Raw genomic sequence first — 20859 nt, forward strand, 5'->3', positions numbered from 1 at the left:
TAGATTCATTTGAACAAGATTATTATATTTTCTATTTTCACATATAAATAATTATTTTTATTTATTTATACAAAATAGTCGTTTGGAGAAAAAATATGACTTTTTTATTACAATAAAGGAAACTCCTACCTTATTTAAATGCACCAGCCGGAAGTCGTCTACGCCATGTGCTAAGTCCATAGCGCGCAACACAGGACCAAAAATGTATAAATCTTTAAAAAAACTATACCTTGAAAAGTTCATTATACCTTACTATAGTCATTCGTCAGTGAACATGTGTACTGGCTTGGCTGATGCAACTTTTAGGCGAAAACCTGAACATAAAATATCTCTTGCCTTCAGGCAAGACATCCGTAATGATCTTCTCAGCACTGTCGCCAAGGTTAAACCTTTAAAAATGAACCTTAAATCCATAAAAGTAAAACATAAAATCACTCGCCGGTGATGTACATGTGCACGGGCTTGTCCGAGCGCAGGATGGCCGCGACGCGCGCGGCGCCCGCGACGGAGGCGGCGCGCGCTGCGTCGTACTTGCACATTAGGGTTGTCACGGACATGTTGAACTCGCTGCCGCCGTATTTGTTTTGGTTCGATTCCTGCAACAAAATAAGAACGAATGGTGAATGGTGGCTAAGAGACAAATGTGTTGATACTACCGGATCAATGCAAATTTTAGGAAACCAAACCATCACAACAAACTTCGTACAATCAGTCGCCGTTGTGGCAATGACATGAACATGGTCCAGTCTAATTTCACCTAAAAACTAGGACCGCCATTTGATACAATCAGTACTATTTAGTAGAGATGCCACGAATATTCGGCACAACTATTCGGTATTCGGCCTATTCGCCCATTTTGCCGAATATTCGGTATTAGGCCGAATGTTGCCTACTATTCGGCCGAATACCGAATATCTGTTGCACCGACCTAAAAAGAAAAATTAGTAAAATTACACAATAAAAATAACCGCAAACCACTATATTTAATTTTAACACGTTTTCTTGGAAAGTTGTTAAATACGAAGACCCTGTTATTGAGAATTTGTTGATTACAAATAATTTTATTTCTATCATGGCTCTGATTTGATTGACTCTAACTACATTCACTAGTTCTGAGTGAACAAAAGTTAAACCAAAGCAAACGTTGTGCTTTGCTGGCGAACAATTTTCATAATTAACGTGACTCAAAATGTTCGCATGTTATGCCGAATATTCGGTATTCGGCCAAAACCACTATTCGGGGCATCTCTACTATTTAGAATGAATATGGATTAGCAGCTAAATGAATGTATGTATAACTAGCTTCTGCCCGCCACTTCGTCTGCATTGTATGATGATGATTTTCATGATAAAAACTGGCCTATGTCCTTCCCCCAGACTTAAACTATTTCTATACCTACTGTACCAAATTTTATCTAAACCAAAGAAAGAAAAGAAAGAAAGAAAATACATTTATTTAAATCAGCGGTTTAACCTTGAAGAGGTAACATACAGATAGACAGACAGACAGAGTTACTTTCACATTTATCATGTTAGTATGCAATGTATGCAGTCATGTATTCAAACTTAGAACGAAAGAAAATAAGTACCTGCATAAGATTACACATCTCCGAATAGAAATGCGGATACGTCGGCGGTTGGTAGAATATGATGTGCCGGATGCCTTTTATCCTGAACCGCCTGAAGAAGTGCACCCTCTCCGAGTACAACAGGAAGTGCGCTTCTGTGTGGAAGAACATATCGCGGGCTCGAGCGATTTTACCATCCTAAAACAAATATGTAGTAAATATGTAGTGTGTGTGTGTGTGTAATTAAACTACTATCTCAATCAGGGATGTTGCGGATGATTACTTCCGCGGATGCAGATTTTTAAAGGTTCACATCCGCGGATGCGGATGTCAAGATAGGTACATAAAAAACGTCAAATATTACATTTTAGTAATTTTTATTTCAAAAAACCGGCCAAATGCGAGTCGGACTCGCGTTCCAAGGGTTCCGTAGGTACATTAAGTCCTACTCACGCTTGACTGCTAATTTCTAATAGGTTTTTTTGGCTAATGACTAAATTACCTAGCAGTCTAGCACTTACGCCGAAGCTAAGACGTCGTGTACCGACCTGTTCCACATCCGCATCCGCATTAAATCCGTATCGATTTTATGCGGATGCGGATGCAGATGCGGATGTTGAAAATAATGCGGAAGTTCCGCGGTTGCGGATGCGGATGCGGATATTCGCAACATCCCTGATCTCAATCATCCACGCACAAATCTTCAATTGTCAGCATGTCACTATAAGTAAGTACCTATTGGTTCCTAAATGCCGAATCAAGTATGCGTACCAATAACACGTACAATAACGTAATTAATAACAGAAAAGTAATTTTATGATTGGTCCTTCGAACCAGATAACCACAACACTGCAAACTATCCTTTATCGATTTTGAGGCCATATTCCTTATCCAAGTTCTGTGTATACGCACAAAGTAAACTTACCTTAGAGTATTCGCAAATCTGCACGAATCCTATATCTTCCTTTTTAAAGTAGTTACGTATCCGCACGTAGTCGAAGTAACTGGGCACATAGATGAGCGTGTGGCCCATGAGAGGGTCCCGCTGCTTCGGCAGGACTTCTTTCACGAAGTACTCGAACCTGGCGTCTACCGCGGCCAGCGGAGTACTTGCATTAAACCTACAATAGTAATTTATGTGAATATCCCTCGTAATGCCACGACGCCTATCGTGCGGGTGATAATAGGCTGTAGTCGCACGCGTCATTTGACGTATTTGGCGGTCTAAGTGTAAGGTCTGAGTGGACGCTCGAGTTGGCGTGCAGCGGGGCGGGGCGTGCGGCGTGCATGTTAAACAAATGCAAACATATAGGAGCGGCCTTAGTGCACGCTGCTCAAATTACTCCTGACCCCGACGCTACGCTGCACGCCCCGCCGAACGCTCCGCTTCGAGCGTTCTCTCAGGCCTTACACTAAGGGTTGAACCACTGGTTGAACCATATGAACTTTAATTTTACGTTAATCTAACCTCCTAAGGCCCAAGGTCCTACCTATAGTACTTCTTCAGTTCGATGAAATTGAAACCGTATTCAATTGGAACAGCGTTTTCCTTTGTTTTGTTAAATTTTCAAATAAATAAAAATCAACTCTATTCCCTGCACTCTAGGTTCAAATTTTGGTTTTTGCATTTGTATGGCTGGGCCTTAGGCGGCTAAAACTGTTTTAGATTATATTTAGGTTGCGCGATAGGATAAGTTGGATAATTGGGAAGAAAACACCAGATTGAAATGGGACTGGGCTGACCATGTCTGCCGGATGCACGTAGACAGATAGGCCAAAATGGCCATCGTAGCAGAGGCAAGCCGAGAAGAGGAAGGCTCTACTATTTAGCGTTACCACGGAATAGGCGAATTTCTCGGCCCAAAGACAAGAGAGAAGTAGAAAAGGAGAGAAGCCTTAGCCCAGGCTGCTCATGAGTGGAAGATTAACAGAATAAATTAAAAAAAAAACATTGTGCGAAATGGCAAGTGCACTATGTCTCAATTGAGCAGCTACCTGACCTACTAGACTACTACAACGATATACTAAAATTAAATTTGTTTATGATGTTCATATTACTCCACGAGCAATAAAACGGCATAGCATCGTCATGTCAGCTTCCGTGTTTATTCGGACTGAAATAAATACATTCCTATAAATAGTCTCCATAAATACCTATGAAAGATCTGCGGCATTTGCAATAAAACTTGCTGCATGCTCCCGTCGTCGCACGGGCTCGCGACCACCGCCTTGCCGGCGTAGTTCCGGCACTTATGGTTGAGAATAGACTTTATCTCCGGCAACGCCACCGAGCTGAAGATCAACGTTTGCCTGGAAAGATAATGTAAATCAAACACCACAGACATATACCTACACAGACAAGACATCCTCTAGACTGAGCATAGTAACGCTACCCCCTCTGCCACTCATACGGTAGTTTTACTCCATCTTCGAGTCAATCCCGTGCCGTGATTGGTCCGTGTCTTTGAACGGACCAATCACGGCACGGGATTCGCTCACCTCGTCCCCCCGCACCCCCGTATTTTTGGCAGCATCGGTTTCATGAAATAATTGCTCTAAACTCAGTCTAGAGGATTCCTAGTCTATGTATACCTACCTACGTAGATCACACAACATACGTTGACGGACATCCTTTACTTGTCAAATATTTCGTATATTGGATGAATAGAAATAAATCCAAATAACTTTATCTGACTGATTTTCAACGTTAATTGGTGTCGGAAATTAACACAATAAGTGCCAGTTGCACCATCCGTACTTGACAGACTGATCAACGTCAGCCGGCGCGCGGTCGCGGTTTACTATGAAAGTTTCCATACAATAAAATTTAGCGAACTCTTTAACGATGGCAACAGTGTGGTGCAACCGACCCTGAGCATTAAAAGTCATTTTTAACTAAATCTTAAGTATGTTTTCATTTCAGGACTTTTCGTTTAACCTAGTAAAGTCGTACGACTGTCGTGGTATAGTTGTAGAACTGTCTATAAAAATATATGCCTACGTGAACTCGCGCCTGACGCGTATCAAATAAACATAAATCTTATAAACAAGATATTTTCGGTACAGTATGTAATGCATAAATCAGGCAAGCACTTAATACCGACCGCTTTCCAGTGCAGTATAAATAGATCGCGCTTACCATTTAGATACGCTGTTTATTCCTATAATAAGTAATATATCTTTTATCAGAGCGCATTCAAAACGAATAAGGGCCGGTCGTCGGTCGTAGGACGTTAACAGAAATAAGGTTAGCCCAGCGATAATCACGACACGTTTTGGTCACGTCTGTACGAACGACTAAAAACTAGCATCGGTATGAAATAATGTTTTGTGACAGTTTACTAGGACAATTATTTTCGTGAACTATATACACTTAAAAGCCCCAAGTAACGTCTTCTTCTCTTCTTTTTAGCCCTTTTCAATGTTTAAGATGTAGGCCTCCTTCAATTTTTGCCATTCTGTTCTATTTTGTGCTCTTTGCACCCTATTTGATCCAGCCGTTCTTTTGATGTCGTCATTTCTGCGGTTCCCCAAGATTGCTGCACATACTCGTATAGTACGAGTAACGTAAGAATTGAATTTTGACAATTATAAATTGACCCTTGACCCTTATATATATGAAGCTAAGACCTACCGTTTAACTGCTAGTTTTGCCTTAGCTTCATTCATGCACACCTATATAAGGATCAATTCATAATGTCTAATATCAATTCTTACGTTACTCCGAATATAACTAACCTATGTATATTGCACCTACACCTACAATACTTTAGTTAGACGATCCAAACCTATAATAAATAGAGCACGATCTGACTCTACAAAAATCATAATCCGCATCAGATCCAGTGGATGGTAACATCCACATCTGTCTAATCCAGGATCAAGACTTCTATATTGAAGCTAAAAGCGGTGAATTTGGAAATTAACCTGTAGTATTTAGACCATCCATTATCATCCTATCCCCCATCCTACCCCATCGGTTCCTAGAAAAATCAGTATCACGCGTCTTCTGCGGCTGTAAATGGAAGTGGTCCAGGCAGTGCAGTAGATGGCCCCAGTTCTGCATTAGGAACACATCTGTGTGGTCCAGAATAAAGAGTTCTATTGAAACTAGGAAGTATGAGTTTGATTGCTTATGTGAAAACTAACCTGTAATATTTAGACCATACATTGATAGCCCACGATCGGACCCTAGAGAAATCAGTATCACGCGTCTTCTGCGGCTGTAAATGGAAGTGGTCCAGGCAGTGCAGTAGATGGTCCCAGTTCTGCATTAGGAACATATCTGTCTGGTCCAAGATAAGGAGTTCTGTTGAAACTAGGAAGTATGAGTTTGGTTGCTTATGTGAAACTAACCTGTAATATTTAGACCAGCCATTGATAGCCCACGATCGGACCCTAGAAAAATCAGTATCACGCGTCTTCTGCGGCTGTAAATGGAAGTGGTCCAGGCAGTGCAGTAGATGGTCCCAGTTCTGCATTAGGAACACATCTGTGTGGTCCAGAATAAAGTGTTCCAATAAAACTAGGAAGTATGAGTTTGATTGCTTATGTGAAAACTAACCTGTAATGGCTGTAATATTTAGACCAGCCATTGATAGCCCACGATCGGACCCTAGAAAAATCAGTATCACGCGTCTTCTGCGGCTGTAAATGGAAGTGGTCCAGGCAGTGCAGTAGATGGTCCCAGTTCTGCATCAGGAACACATCTGTGTAGTCCAGGATAAGGAGTTCTATTGAAACTAGGAAGTATGACTTTGGTTGCTTATGTGAAACTAACCTGTAATATTTAGACCAGCCATTAATAGCCCACGATCGGACCCTAGAGAAATCAGTATCACGCGTCTTCTGCGGCTGTAAATGGAAGTGGTCCAGGCAGTGCAGTAGATGGTCCCAGTTCTGCATCAGGAACACATCTGTGTAGTCCAGGATAAGGAGTTCTATTGAAACTAGGAAGTATGACTTTGGTTGCTTATGTGAAACTAACCTGTAATATTTAGACCAGCCATTAATAGCCCACGATCGGACCCTAGAGAAATCAGTATCACGCGTCTTCTGCGGCTGTAAATGGAAGTGGTCCAGGCAGTGCAGTAGATGGCCCCAGTTCTGCATTAGGAACATATCTGTCTGCTCCAAGATAAGGAGTTCTGTTGAAACTAGGAAGTATGAGTTTGGTTGCTTATGTGAAACTAACCTGTAATATTTAGACCAGCCATTGATAGCCCATGATCGGACCCTAGAGAAATCAGTATCACGCGTCTTCTGCGGCTGTAAATGGAAGTGGTCCAGGCAGTGCAGTAGATGGTCCCAGTTCTGCATCAGGAACACATCTGTGTAGTCCAGGATAAGGAGTTCTATTGAAACTAGGAAGTATGACTTTGGTTGCTTATGTGAAACTAACCTGTAATATTTAGACCAGCCATTAATAGCCCACGATCGGACCCTAGAGAAATCAGTATCACGCGTCTTCTGCGGCTGTAAATGGAAGTGGTCCAGGCAGTGCAGTAGATGGTCCCAGTTCTGCATCAGGAACACATCTGTGTAGTCCAGGATAAGGAGTTCTATTGAAACTAGGAAGTATGACTTTGGTTGCTTATGTGAAACTAACCTGTAATATTTAGACCAGCCATTAATAGCCCACGATCGGACCCTAGAAAAATCAGTATCACGCGTCTTCTGCGGCTGTAAATGGAAGTGGTCCAGGCAGTGCAGAAGATGGTCCCAGTTCTGCATTAGGAACACATCTGTCTGGTCCATGATCAGGACTTCTATTGAGGCCAGGAAGTCGTAGTCGCGATCCTCTTCGCCCTCCGCGCCGACAATCATGCGCAGACCGAGGGGAGAAGCCACTATGATGTCTGATGAGTAGAAGTCTGTGTACAACTGTAACAAGACGTTAATAATAAGTGCCGGCCGCACGGTTATTGATCATCACACAAGACAACAATGAAAAATATAGATTTCTTGTATGAAGGGAAGGGCCCCCAGCAATATTTAATTTATACTCTGGCACAGCAACCTTGTGCCGCATTTGGCACCATCATCACCTTAAGACAATATAAAAGAAACATTGCCGGAAAATATATATTAGGCTAATACAACTTACCTTCAATGTTTTCTTAGTTAAAGTCATAGCTAATCTAAAAGTGTCATCAGTATTCCCACTGAACATCAGTTCATAATCCTCCGGTTTAGGGTTCTTCTGTGGCATGGCGAGCTCGCCACCGGTGAACTCCTCCTCAAACCGGTTCTTGTTGACCACCTGGCCCGCTTCCTTGGGCACTAGGATGTCCATTATGGTCTTGACTACTTTGTATGCTGCACTTTTGAATGGAACTAGTATCAGTACCTTGAAAATAGAGTAAGCAGTATAACTAGATTTGTGCATATGGTAAATTCTTGGTAAATTGCTGAAAGTACTATTTTCAAATGAATTCTCAATAAGATGGCTCATAGAAATGGATAGTTGAATAAGAAAAATTATGTCAGTGGCACTGACTACAAATATTATTGACCTTCACTGATTACGAACCATGCAAGATTATAGTGTAATGAAGCATGAAATATGCAACTTGAAAATTTGGGCAATAATAGGAAAGTGAATAGGCATCATAAAACAGTGCATCACTAAAAAGTTAGAGTTTTATACAAAATTAATTACCTTTGGTCTGACTAAGCCTTGGTCTCTATATTCCTCAGAAGGGTCAGTCTTTTTACTAAGCTTGGAATTATGATGAAGAATCTTAGTTCTTGTCTTCAACATATGGTTGACCACATGCAAACAATATGTAAAGCGAATTTCTTCAGCATTAGTAAAAGTCCTCTCTGGGTAGTAAAGATCTTGATAGTTGTTCATTAAACCAAATAGTTCCCTCTGCAGAGGAGTGAACACTTCAGTGAGCTCCAAATCATTCTTGATTAAATTAGTTTTGTTTGCAGACACAATGTTACCATGTATTTGGGATTTTATGAACATCTGTTTAAAATCTGTGCTCGCTATTTCTGGAACAGTGCCTGTTGGCGCTGAAGGTTTTTCTTCAAGTAAAGAAATTTTAGGTTTTACTTTGGCTTTCAACTTAACAGGTTTGGGTATGGTTACAGATATGTTACCAAGAATTGGCCATGTTTTCTCAACTTGGTCCAAATTCTCTGGAGATGGATTTGAGAGACTGACTAGGAGATCTTCCCCAAGTTCATATTGTAGGTGCTTGATAAACGGATCATTGGAAGAGTCCTGTTCCTCATTTTCAGCTTTGTGTGAAGATTTTACCTGCAATAAAAAAGTATTTTAAATTTATTTTTAAATTTAACCCGTCTGCCAGATTTGATAATAGGAAAAAATTACCTTGACATTTAAAACAATAGATTTAAATTCCCACGCACGGCACACACGGATCCGTGTCTAAAGCATACGAGGGGTTAAACATATATTAAAATTATTTAGTGTCCTAAATAGTTTTATTATGTAGTATCTTACTTTTATCTCTAAGTCACTGCCCTGCTCTTCTTCTTCCTGCAAATCTTCTGAATCCTGTTCACTGTCATCACCACCACCATTATCGTCTCCATTCTCACTTGCTATGACTTCCTGTTTGCTGTCCACATCTCCCTGTTCACTGGCCATGTCTTCATCGCCACTCTCATGTTCCGGTTCCTGTTCACTATCACTTTCATCACTATCTATTACAACTTTTTGTTTTTTTGGCTGACTGAAACAGGAAACTAGCATTCCATAAGGATCTTCTTCTTCCTCGCTCTCCGAGTATGCCGCCTGCTGCTGTTTTAGCTTCCGTTCCAGTTGCTCCTTCTTCAAGTTCTCTTCTTCAACCTTTTGCTTATTTTTGTATCGGTTAAATATAGCCTTTTTGTTAACAACCTCAATTTTTTTCTCTTTCTTCTTTTTGAAATGACTTGTGTGTTGCTTCTTATTGCTTTTATGAAACTTACCTCCTTTTCCTCGACCCATTTTGAATTAAACAATTGGAAGAGATAAAATAGGTAGTTTAAATTCAAAGAAAAAGCAATGTTTTGGTAGATGTTTGGTAGAGATACCAACGAAAACGTGCGTTTGACACATTGACATTTACGTTTCATTTTAGTCATAGATGGTCATATATACTTGGTCAAACAGATCATGTCATTAGAAAGAGGCGGCAAATTTGAAAAATGTAGGCGCGAAGGGATATCGTCCCATAGAAAATCTGAATTTCGCGCCTTTTTCTACTGACAAGATTTGGTTGACCATTTATAGATGGTCCGTGCATTTGAAATTATAAACAGGGTTGACAACATGATAATCTTAATTTTTTTGCTTTCTATCGATAAATCGATTAACCGATTTCTATCGATAACACACTATCGCACCGCACCGCGACCTTGGTGCGTCGCACCCATAAATGAGAGCGAGAAAGAGATCTGTTTCTCGCTCTCACTTATGGGTGCCGCAACCAGTTCGCGGTGCGGTAGTGTGTTACAGCTTTAAGCCCCCTCCAGACTATGTGCGTGAATCGCGGCGCGAAGCCGCGAACGCGAGTGTGAAGGGAGCTATAGAGCTTGCACATTCGACAAAATTTTAAGTGACTAGATACAATGAGTCGGTTTTATCTGTAACTCAAACGCATTTTCGCGTTACTACTGTCACATCGTTTGTCAAAATGACATTTGTAACTAAAAGAAAGAAAGACTTCGTTTTGCTTGCATGTAAAATAGGAGTAGCCGTTTTGAAAGATTAGTCACAAAGCAACGAAATGCTTCCTGGTTGTGGGTCAAGAATTTGGCTTCAAGGAATGTATTGCCGCCGGCATGTTATTGAAATTTGAACTTATTTGTATGGTACACAATGAACCGTGCTAATAACATCGCTCAGAGCTCCCAACTACACATAACTTCGGATAATGGTGTTCCTAATAGCACTCCAATGAGAATCGCTACTAGAGCTGCACCTGCTCCACCTGCACCCACCCATCAAAATGGACGTGAAACTGACGACTTGCAAGATCTTAAAGGGAAAGTCGAATCCAGATTGCTGTCTATGTGGAACAACGTTAAGTTCGGTTGGACTGTGAAATTGAAGACTAGTTTTTCAAAAGAATCACCAGTATGGCTTTTAGGGCGGTGCTATCATCGAAAGTTAAGCCCGACCGGTTCCTTGGAGTCCTCTACAGAGATCGGTATGGAAGCCACAGCACTTCAACCCATGGAACAAATTTATGGTGAAGGAATTGAAGGATTCAAGTCTGATTTTGTAAGTAAAATATGGATGACCTACCGAAGAGAGTTTCCTACAATGTCAGGTTCTTCATTCACCACAGACTGTGGGTGGGGCTGCATGTTGAGGAGTGGACAAATGTTACTAGCACAAGCACTAGTGTGCCATTTCCTTGGAAGAACTTGGCGCTGGACTCCTGAAAAGCCTATTCAAAATGCAAGAGAATTTCAAGAAGACTGCCTTCATCGAATGATAATAAAATGGTTTGGAGATAAGTCATCAGTGAACAGTCCCCTCTCCATCCACCAGATGGTAAAGTTAGGGGAAAACTTGGGCAAAAAACCTGGAGATTGGTATGGACCAGCTTCTGTTGCCCACTGCTTGCAGGCCGTGCTAAATGCTGCTTCTAAAGAAAATTATGAATTTGATTCCTTAGAAGTTTATGTTGCTCAAGACTCTACTGTGTATATCAAAGATATACAAGATTTATGTAAGCTACCCAGTGGAAGCTGGAAGTCCCTGATACTACTGGTGCCTGTCAAGTTAGGCACTGATAAGTTGAATCCTATTTATGGGCCCTGCCTGACTTCTCTCTTAACCCTGGACTTTTGTATTGGGATTATTGGTGGGCGGCCTAAGCATTCACTTTACTTTGTTGGCTATCAAGATGATAGATTAATACATTTAGATCCACATTACTGTCAAGAGATGGTTGATGTTTGGCAGCCCAACTTTGCCATGCAGTCCTTCCACTGCCATTCTCCAAGAAAGATGCCTATTAGTAAAATGGATCCCTCATGCTGTATTGGATTTTACCTTGCTACTGAGCACGACTTTGAGACATATATAAACATAATCAAGTCTTTTCTCATCCCTCAGGGAGTATCATCAAACAATGAATACCCAATATTTTCAATACACCCTGGCTCCCGTAGTTCAGTCATGAACCCCCCAAACATAAGATACTCAATTTATGAATCAGAGCAGAACTGGGTGACTCCCAGCATCAATGACAGTGATACAGACATCGAGTCGGAGGAATTTGTTTTAGTTTAGTTTACTTATATTAGTTATACCAAATATTATGATTGCAATTATTGTGTATATCAGTTATTTTAAAGTAGATCATTTTATTGGGTACTGCATTATCTGTAAGGTTTTTTTAGTTAATTTATTGATGTTATTAATTATTATGTTTATTGTAATGAAGATCTCTGTGTGCTGTAATATATGTTCATGCTCACTTGAGTGTATATAACATGATTAGTGATACACAAGGTCGACACACATGCGCTTATCATAGGAACATTTCTGGTAAATAACAGAATGTATGTACTTAAAACTTTCGTATCATAATATTATTATTCATTTCCACTAAGGCTCATGCATTTCAAGGTCTAGTTACCTGCTAGTTTTTTAATAACTTATATTGCTAAAAAGTATTAGGTTTTATTTTATACAAATCAATATAAAACTAGGATGAGTATAAAATCTTGAAATAGAGGCTGCTATGCAATATACAAGTAAAACTGGTAATGTTAAATGAATAACCATTTATCAGTCTGGATATTGCATTGTCAAACAGTATCCAAATGTAATACAAAAGAGTAAAAAATTTAAAAGCTTCATTTTTTCCTATTAAAAATGTTAGACTTCAACTAGTTTGTTCAGCTGGGCTGTAAAGTGGATATCATGGTTTACCATTACCAACTCATTAGCTATAAATCCAATATAAAACATGTAATATTTTGACAACAAAACAAATATAACAGTTGCGAAGATGTTTATTGTTTTTAATACAAATAAAACTGCTGCACTTTACATTTATCTACACACGTTATAAAAATACATTCCACCATTTTTACAATTTACCCATGGATCTTGAGCTAGGTACAGTCGGCCAAAAATGTGGTCTACCACCCTACGGTTGAGGTTCGTTTGAACGTCGTGAGACAACAAAGTCGATTTCCCCTTGCAATAATATTATGTCAGTGACAATTGTGAACCTTAGCGATCGTTAGATCTCGCAGAAACTTGTCAAAATCTGGTAGACCACTTTCTTGGCCCACGGTACCGTACCGTCACATACTTCAGTAAAATTAACACGTACTCGTATCAGGAATTATTATTTAATAAACATTTGTTAAGGGCCACCGAACTTTTTTTAAGAAACGGTTGAATTACTTAAGTACCAGAATATCAAAAGTCACATCAATTACGTGTCAAAATTGTTTCTTATACTTATGGATTAAAGTCGGGTTTTCCACGCCACAAGATATGTTAAGTAACTGTCAGCTTTCTAGTTATTTACAAAACGACATTTAGGTAATTTAGCGCGTTGTATTGTATATATTACCCTGGATCTTTTAACCTTTATCGTCTTCGGCCCCCTTGGTCAAAAATACGTTTTTGTTCCGCCTTCTTTTTTTTAACCTGCACGTTTTTTATTCCTTCGTTAGAGGAAAACCTAAAAACTCGATGTCATAGGTACTCTGGTAGGTTTGAGTTTGACTACCTAACCTACATTCTTATTAAATTAGACAAACTTATAAATCTTATTATATAGATACAAGACCATTAAAAGGTCCGTAAAGAGTTTAGAATGTGATGTAATTTTGTACAGTACCATTGCAATATCAGTTTCATCCTTCTAATTTTATTAATGTATTAGAAACCGGATTCAAGTACCAATGTTAAATTTCTCAACACAACGTGTTGGTCGCTGGTCGCCATTGATGATGATGTTGCGACATATATGTGTATTTTTATTCAGATTCACTGCTTAATTCATAGGAGTGATAAAAAAAGGGTACTTAAAGGCTTTAAGCAACGTAAGTATATCACACCACGCCACTATATTATACTCTATAAAAATAGACTGAAGAATATGAAGATTATCTACTAACTTGAATGCAAGCTTAATAGGAATATGGGTTCCCACACATTAACAGCATATCTAATTAGGAATGGACAAAAGGTATTACGGTTGCACACTTTACTCTTAATGTCTTTAACAAGAAGATTCTAACCGGGCTCATAACCACATTTTAACTTATGCCAATCCAATTGCCAAACCAATTGGCCTATACCTAAAGTGCACAGCACAATCGTCTTATATGCTATCTTGACGATACTTACGAATATGTTGAAGCAATCAAGTTGATTGCGTAATTTATCGGTAGGCACATATTTACTTATATAATATATGTATGTAAATAGAATCACGCATAGTTAATTGAAGAGAAAATTTGTACTTAATATACCCGCGAAAATAAAAATACCTAATCGCGACCGTCATTCCGTTATAGTTCGTATATACCTCATAATATGTTGGAATGATCTATTGGGATTGGAATTCTTTAATTGGCGGTTAAAATAGCACTCTCCATGTCATAAAGAGAAGCAAAGTAGAATTTATCCAACCCAAAATGGCATCCCAAAGAAATAAATATTATATACAATGTAATGTATGTATATTATATACAAGGCATGAATGACCTAAGAGCGTTTTACGATCCAGTTTCTACTTCGACGTTCGATTGCAGGATGCAATATTGTATGGATTACAGTCGGAAACGTTGTTTTTTGTTCTGGAGTTTACGTTTTTGGTCTATTCACACTTTATTTTATTCTTTCAATAAAATACACGCCATAATCCGGATCCACTCAGAGCGAACATACGCGCGAGGCAATCTCCTCGCGCACAAAACAGCCAGTGTCTTATTGCCTCGCGCGCGCCGCCTCGGCCGAGGCACGCCTACACTGGCCCGACTATACCTGCGCGGTAAATTTAGTGTAGCTACTGCCAAATAAGCTCTTCAGGTTTGGTTAAGAAAAATGTTGTGATATTACATAACTTATTTCCAATTTCCAGAAGGTAAGTAACTTGATTTCTTAACAAAATCCGGTTCGAAGGACCATATCTGCCTACAATTACATCGGTACATCCATAACTTTGTCAAGTTCAATGCCTGGATGAGGATATGAAAAGATACATTTTTACCAAAAACAAATGTCAGCTCCAGGGACCAGTTGATAAATCTTTAGGTATATAATATCCGGTTCGAAGGACCAGTTGTTTTTTCTAGTAGTAACTAGTATGCATTTTTGAGCAGAAATCGAAGTGTTACTAGTTCAATTCTTTAAGATAGAAAAGTTACTAGCGTCCTATTATTTACTTATTTATTTTTACTATTTGTTATTAAGCACGCATCACACGTGATCGTGCAGAGCAGTGCGTCATCAGTGCTAAATAGTTGAAGATCTAAAACAAGCTAGTTTTTCCTGAAATCCTTGACCGGTGGCGGATGCCTGATGAAGTAGTGCACGGCGTTGTAGACGAGGTGCGGCGCCACGTTGTGCAGGGGGTGCACGCGGTTGAGCTCGTTGCGCGGGGAGCCCACCACGAACGGGTCGCCGGCGCCCGTGCCGTGCTGCGCGATCGACAGCCCTGACAGCGTGTAGCACGTGTGGTAGATGTCGCGCGCTCTGAAACAGAATTACACGCTGACACCATCTCACGTTTTGACAAATATCAGGGCAAATTGCACATTTAAGTATACCACCGTTGATACGGTCACCCCTGAGTGAGGGCAATAAAATCATCATCATTATCATTACAGCCTTCTGAGTAGTTCTGAGTATAGACCTCTTGAGATACGGACCTGATCCTGAGATAATCTCATCCACAAATAGATTATTACAGAGTATCAAATTCAGACGCGAAGATACATACATAATAACATATGTCAGTATGATAGCATAAGTACCTACTGTGATTAACTAAAGTATAGTGCTTCAGTCAGTGGCTTAATGTTGGGTTCGAATTCAGTGTTTATTTCATTTACTTACTCTGTTATGACTGACTAAGCCAGTATTTAACACATCCGCCAACATACTATATTTGCACAAACAATTCAGCTGTCGTGCCATCAACCTAGTATATGACTAGTATCAATAACAAAGGCATGTTAACAATTGATGTCACTTACTTGCCAGGCTTGTCAATTAGGCCTCCATCGTTGGCTTGACAGCAAACAATGATGTATTCTTGCAAGGCAGCTTGATTGAATAAACACGTTTCTATCAGTTCTTTGTCTTCTGCAAAAAAAATTACAAATGCATTTACTACCTCAGACAATGCGATCATATCTCGTAATTTAAAATGAATTACTACCATTTTAATCTTACCTTGCGCTAAGATAGCACTGATTATGGGAAAAGCTGCACCTTGCCAAAATGAGTAACAGCCATCAACAAGTTTGTTAGTCCGCCCCTGAAAGCCGCCCTCTAGCCGCATTTGACGGTTCACACACCACCTCAAGAGTGCATCTACGTCACACAGCTTTGGCCGGTTTAGTAACGCCAGAGATGCGATCCCACAGAACGCATATCCGCCATGTGCCTCCATGCCTGGACATCCGCCAAAACCTCCTTCATAAGTTTGGCAACTAACTATCCACTCTGCTGTCTTGTCAAATAAGAGATCTGTGTAAGTATTTGTCACTTTAGCAACGCTTACTGCACAATACGCTCCCCTTATGTCTTGTTCCCCTCCTTTGTGAAGAGCAAAGGAGCCATCTACATCTCGAAGTGTCCATAAAAACTTTTGTAAAGAGCTGCGATCTATGGAATCGTATGCTTCATCTGTCCCTATTATAGCTAATGCGTTTACAGCAGCATAAGTAGTTCCTAAATGTGGAAATTGTCCTGGGCCGCCTCCATAGCCCCCTTCCTCATGTTGACAATGAGCGAGAAAGTCCACAGCACTAGACAATGTCTCTGTGTCGGGCATATCATCTAAGATCCACAAAGCATGTAAAATCCAGTACACAAGCCATGGTCTGCTGGCATCCAAGCATTCATAACCTTTTGGTAGTGCCTTCAACCAAGTTTTTAATTGCTTACTGTGAACCCGTTTATTAAGTATTGGCAGATCAGGATCAATGGATGCTTCCTTTTCAAATTGTCTAAATATTTTTAATACTATAGCTTCAACCTCCAACTAAAAACACAATTAAATGTGTCAAATTAATTTGTTCACAAGTTATGTAATTAAATTTAATTGATTCACATGTAATTTAAATTATTTAATTGCAGTAAATGGTGTAGTAGTAATCAATTACATTATGGGGACACTTTTTTTAGGGGGGCTTAAATTTTAAATATTTGGAGCAAACTAGGCACATTTTACTGTATGTATATAAATTATGCATTGTTTACCTGATCTGTGGCTGTGTCCGTGACTACTTTCTCTGTATTATAAGCTTCTGCAGAAATGTTGGCATAGCACCGAATCTCATTTTCCAGTTTTTTATTCATCTTTAAATTGAATACACAAAGGAGAGAAGAATTATCCTACCTAAAAGTAATATTAGACACATACACTAATAGATTGTACTATCAAATATAACAATGCCAAAGCATAATCTAGATTCTAGCTGTATACATTTATAAAGTTTATTTTGGCTTGCAGCTTGGTTTACTACCCCAATTAGCAAGCCATCTATTTATTGCATTCTAATTACAGACACCCTGCATATAGATCTCAGCTCAGGTATCGGCTTATTCTAGGCGGATTGTAACCTTTGTTTTATAACCTTTACTATGAATACAAACCTATAAATTACGCGATAGTTTAGAAACACGTACTTACAGTATCTGAAAGTAAATAATCTCGTTTATCCACAAATTGTTCTAGATACGTTGTTTACTCAAGTAAATCCAAATACATGACCAAATTTCACACTAGTAATTCAAAACTTAGTTTTAATCATAATCATAAATTAAACAACTGTACCGATATTCGGAACCTAAAGTAATATATTGAGAGTGGCAACACTGTAGTTAGTCGTATTGTCCTTTTCTAGCATATACGTCCATCTCTCTCCCACACCCCCACCACTTCAGGCAGTTGCGTTTGACAATTTTGACAGTTACAAACAAACGCAAATTACGTAGTCATTGGCTTGCTGTTTTTCCATCTGGAAGGTCGTGAAGCTAAACTGCTGGTGAGTTTTTGAATTTGTACCCCAGTTTAGCTGACTATATTGAAAAACAGTTTCTAACGGCTTTTGCCGTTCGAAATAAATATTTAAATTTAGCTGTCCGTTAAACTATCTAGCAAATAAAAATGATCCGGAATAGTGATGTGCAAGTATTTTCAAAGGCTGCCTGCGCGCACCGTGGCTATGCCAATGAAAATACTAAAACACATGGTAGAAAACACATCGAGCTGGTAAAGCGTGCACGTGTCACCATTATAATTTAATTTTATTAAGTCTCTTCCGAGTCTTGTTAGTTTAAATCTTTGTGTGTGTATAATAACGGTTGAAATTATATAATACTTAAATGGTGATGTGTGGAGGTATACCCTTCAAGTGATTTGTGTTTTCGAATACGAATGGATCGGATAGTTAATACGTGTTACGTAGAACCTACGTATTAAGGTAGAAGCTTATAGACGTGTAGGTTTTTTTATCTGTCCAAGTATCTATCAGCAATTTATCTTTTTATCCCGTTCCGGGTTAATATAATATTGCAAAATTAATTTTTTGGTAATAAACTTGCTGATAAATAACGTGTACCCGAATAGGAGTCGACGAAGCTCCGCTTCGCGGGGCTTCTATTTCCGCTCTAAGGGACACAAGGTAACGAACAAACCTACATCGCAAACATTGCATTTATTTTTGTGGAAAGTGAGTACTTCGGCAGTACATAAACTTAAATCTGACTAGACATAGAGAGAGATTAGCATGGCTCTGCGCAAGAATGACATGCGAATTCGTGAAGTATTTCACTCTGTATCTACCAACTTATATCTCTCCAACTAGATCTTTGATTTATGTAGGTAGGTACCTACTTAAATATATAACTTAGCAGGTACTTACAGCTTAAAAGGTTAAGGAAAAGAACTCTTGCATGTAGGTGCTATATGTGCTTGTGTTATTTTGAATTTGAATAACTTGATTATTAATTCTATACGTAACTACATACAAGAGGGTCAATTCTTAAGCCTACTTACCTACCTACATAAATAGTACACTTAAATTAAACGTTTCAAATAAAATCGGAAGCCTGTGACATGGAAGGGCATTAACGATACGGGAATCTTTAGATTGATTCATTGACGAAGACGCATGGTTTGGTTCATATTGTCAAATTATATTAGTTAACTGTAGAGTTAAAGTTTAGTTTTGGCAAATCTGCGCGTCACCGTGAATGACACTTTCTAAAAGTGCCTGTTAAAGCCGGCGTAAAGCCTTTCACCTTGTCGAGCAAGGAACCCGCAACTTAGGGAATATTACCCATAAACTCAGGGTATTTGATTTGAATGATACTTATTCTTAAACTTACGTCTGTTATGGTTCCACCTGCTAAGGTGCGCCTAAGAGAATCTTTTATTCGTTCACAAACTAACGTCAAGTTATTTGTAATGAAACCAATATATTATGTACCTATGTAAGCCTGCGCAAGGCTGCCATGTTTCCACCTGCGTAAGGTGTGCCAAAAGAATCTTTGATTCGTTCACAAAGTGACGTCAAGTTATTGATGATGATATTATAACCTATGTAAGCCTGCGCAAGGCATGTCAGACATATTCACAGAAATATAAATGATATGGTCATAACACAGGCGTGCGAGTAGACCACAATCACAAAAATATTACAAAGATTAAGTTGTAAATATCTCTTTTTAGAGAAAGTAAAAATGGTTTAAAATAATGTTTTGGGTAAAAATCAGTCGAAATAGGCAAGGCTTCGTTATTAGAGTTTTCATTTTTGTTTACCAATCTATTTCAAGGGTCCCGAACACCCTATTGGCTTAACCCAAAATTGGGCTAATTAACTGTGGTAAAAGTGAAAACTGCTTTCCATTTACATAACATTTCTAAAATTATAATAGGTAAAATAAAAACCTAAGATTCCAGGCCTATCTCGACTCATTTTTATTTTAAAGATGAAAAAATCTTTGCACCCTAATATAAAATTGTGGTCTGGAGACGCTAAGCCTCATAACTTGGGTGGCATAGATAATACTAAGAGATTTAGTCACCTAATTTCGACTATAAGCCCAGGCAGAATATTGATAATTAGAATAAGGAGTGGTCAATTCTCCAAGGTCCATATAATCTGTGGACTCTAATTAAATCAGGCTCGGTAAGCTCACGACACGACAGAGCTTACGATTCCATTCTGAAATAAGCTATGTTTACAATATATATTACCCATGGTGTGAAACAAACAGCCTGCTCAAGGTGTACAAAGGGTCCGTTTAACGGCCCTATAAATATCTAAAAACCTTTGAAGTCTAGGCCTGCTACAATATGGCAGACTAGAAATAAATACATATGATCCCAATGTAAGAGCAGCTCACAGTTGCATAAATTATGTTTGGCTGGAGAGCACTTGTCTTTCAGTTAACATGTTTACGAGTACCTACCTATGTACACGACATGACCAAGGTTACCTACCTTTTTACATAATTATTATATCCCTGACTGCCATGGTATATTAGGAAAATTATCATGTGCTGGCGGTGCTGCACAAGCATGTTTGAAATAAAATATACAAAACTGGCCTAACGGGCGTTTATGAATTATGTATTTTACACCCTTGTGTCTGTATTGTGACCCTGGAAGTTTTAAACCACCTGTATCGTAAGTGCTCCTATGCACGGATTAAGTTTATAATAAACTACCCATGCCCTAACCTCAAGGGCAAGTGCTTCTATGCACGGACCAGATACTGTTATCACTTATTTCACTTATCATGACTAGTCATAGTTTGATACTATCTACACGTTTAATAAATTTAAGACCGTGGAATGTACCCACTACAAAAGGTTTTTAAAAATAGTGACTGAATGGTTTGCACGAACGGTTCTAGCACAGTTTCTGGGCGGTCACGTCTAGGGCATGACCCTCTAGTTCTCAATTTATACAAAATTATAGCATTGTGATACTGTTCGCTTTGCACAATAAAATAGGGGAACAGGAACACGCCTTGCGAAAAGGCGAAGCTATTTTGAAACGCAAACCTTTCAAAAATAGATTGAAATAGATAAATAATTATGTTTTTGGTG

At 39.1% G+C, this 20859-nt stretch overlaps 3 protein-coding genes and 1 non-coding gene across 4 annotated transcripts; 2 read left to right on the forward strand and 2 right to left on the reverse strand.

The window, feature by feature from the left end:
• Positions 1-373: 373 nt before the first annotated feature.
• Positions 374-9592, reverse strand: LOC134655941 (U3 small nucleolar RNA-associated protein 25 homolog). The gene is made up of 8 exons (XM_063511454.1): positions 9046-9592; positions 8230-8838; positions 7675-7917; positions 7177-7451; positions 3723-3878; positions 2494-2689; positions 1590-1766; positions 374-596 (listed from the first exon to the last, which is right to left on the reverse strand). The coding sequence occupies exons 1-8, from the start codon at positions 9532-9534 to the stop codon at positions 432-434; spliced, it is 2310 nt and encodes a 769-aa protein (XP_063367524.1). The 5' UTR covers positions 9535-9592; the 3' UTR covers positions 374-431.
• A 628-nt stretch (positions 9593-10220) lies between these two features.
• LOC134655951 (cysteine protease ATG4D) lies at positions 10221-12377 on the forward strand. The gene has a single exon (XM_063511464.1). The coding sequence runs from the start codon at positions 10408-10410 to the stop codon at positions 11830-11832; it is 1425 nt and encodes a 474-aa protein (XP_063367534.1). The 5' UTR covers positions 10221-10407; the 3' UTR covers positions 11833-12377.
• A 2601-nt stretch (positions 12378-14978) lies between these two features.
• LOC134656159 (protein farnesyltransferase subunit beta) lies at positions 14979-17137 on the reverse strand. The gene is made up of 4 exons (XM_063511684.1): positions 16999-17137; positions 15967-16780; positions 15768-15876; positions 14979-15264 (listed from the first exon to the last, which is right to left on the reverse strand). The coding sequence occupies exons 1-4, from the start codon at positions 17095-17097 to the stop codon at positions 15051-15053; spliced, it is 1236 nt and encodes a 411-aa protein (XP_063367754.1). The 5' UTR covers positions 17098-17137; the 3' UTR covers positions 14979-15050.
• A 1340-nt stretch (positions 17138-18477) lies between these two features.
• LOC134656171 (U6 spliceosomal RNA) lies at positions 18478-18581 on the forward strand. Its single transcript, XR_010097486.1, has one exon. It is a non-coding gene; the product is annotated as a U6 spliceosomal RNA (small nuclear RNA).
• Positions 18582-20859: the final 2278 nt, after the last annotated feature.

The sequence above is a fragment of the Cydia amplana genome, chromosome 17 (genome assembly GCF_948474715.1).
Source record: "Cydia amplana chromosome 17, ilCydAmpl1.1, whole genome shotgun sequence".
NCBI lineage: Eukaryota > Metazoa > Arthropoda > Insecta > Lepidoptera > Tortricidae > Cydia > Cydia amplana.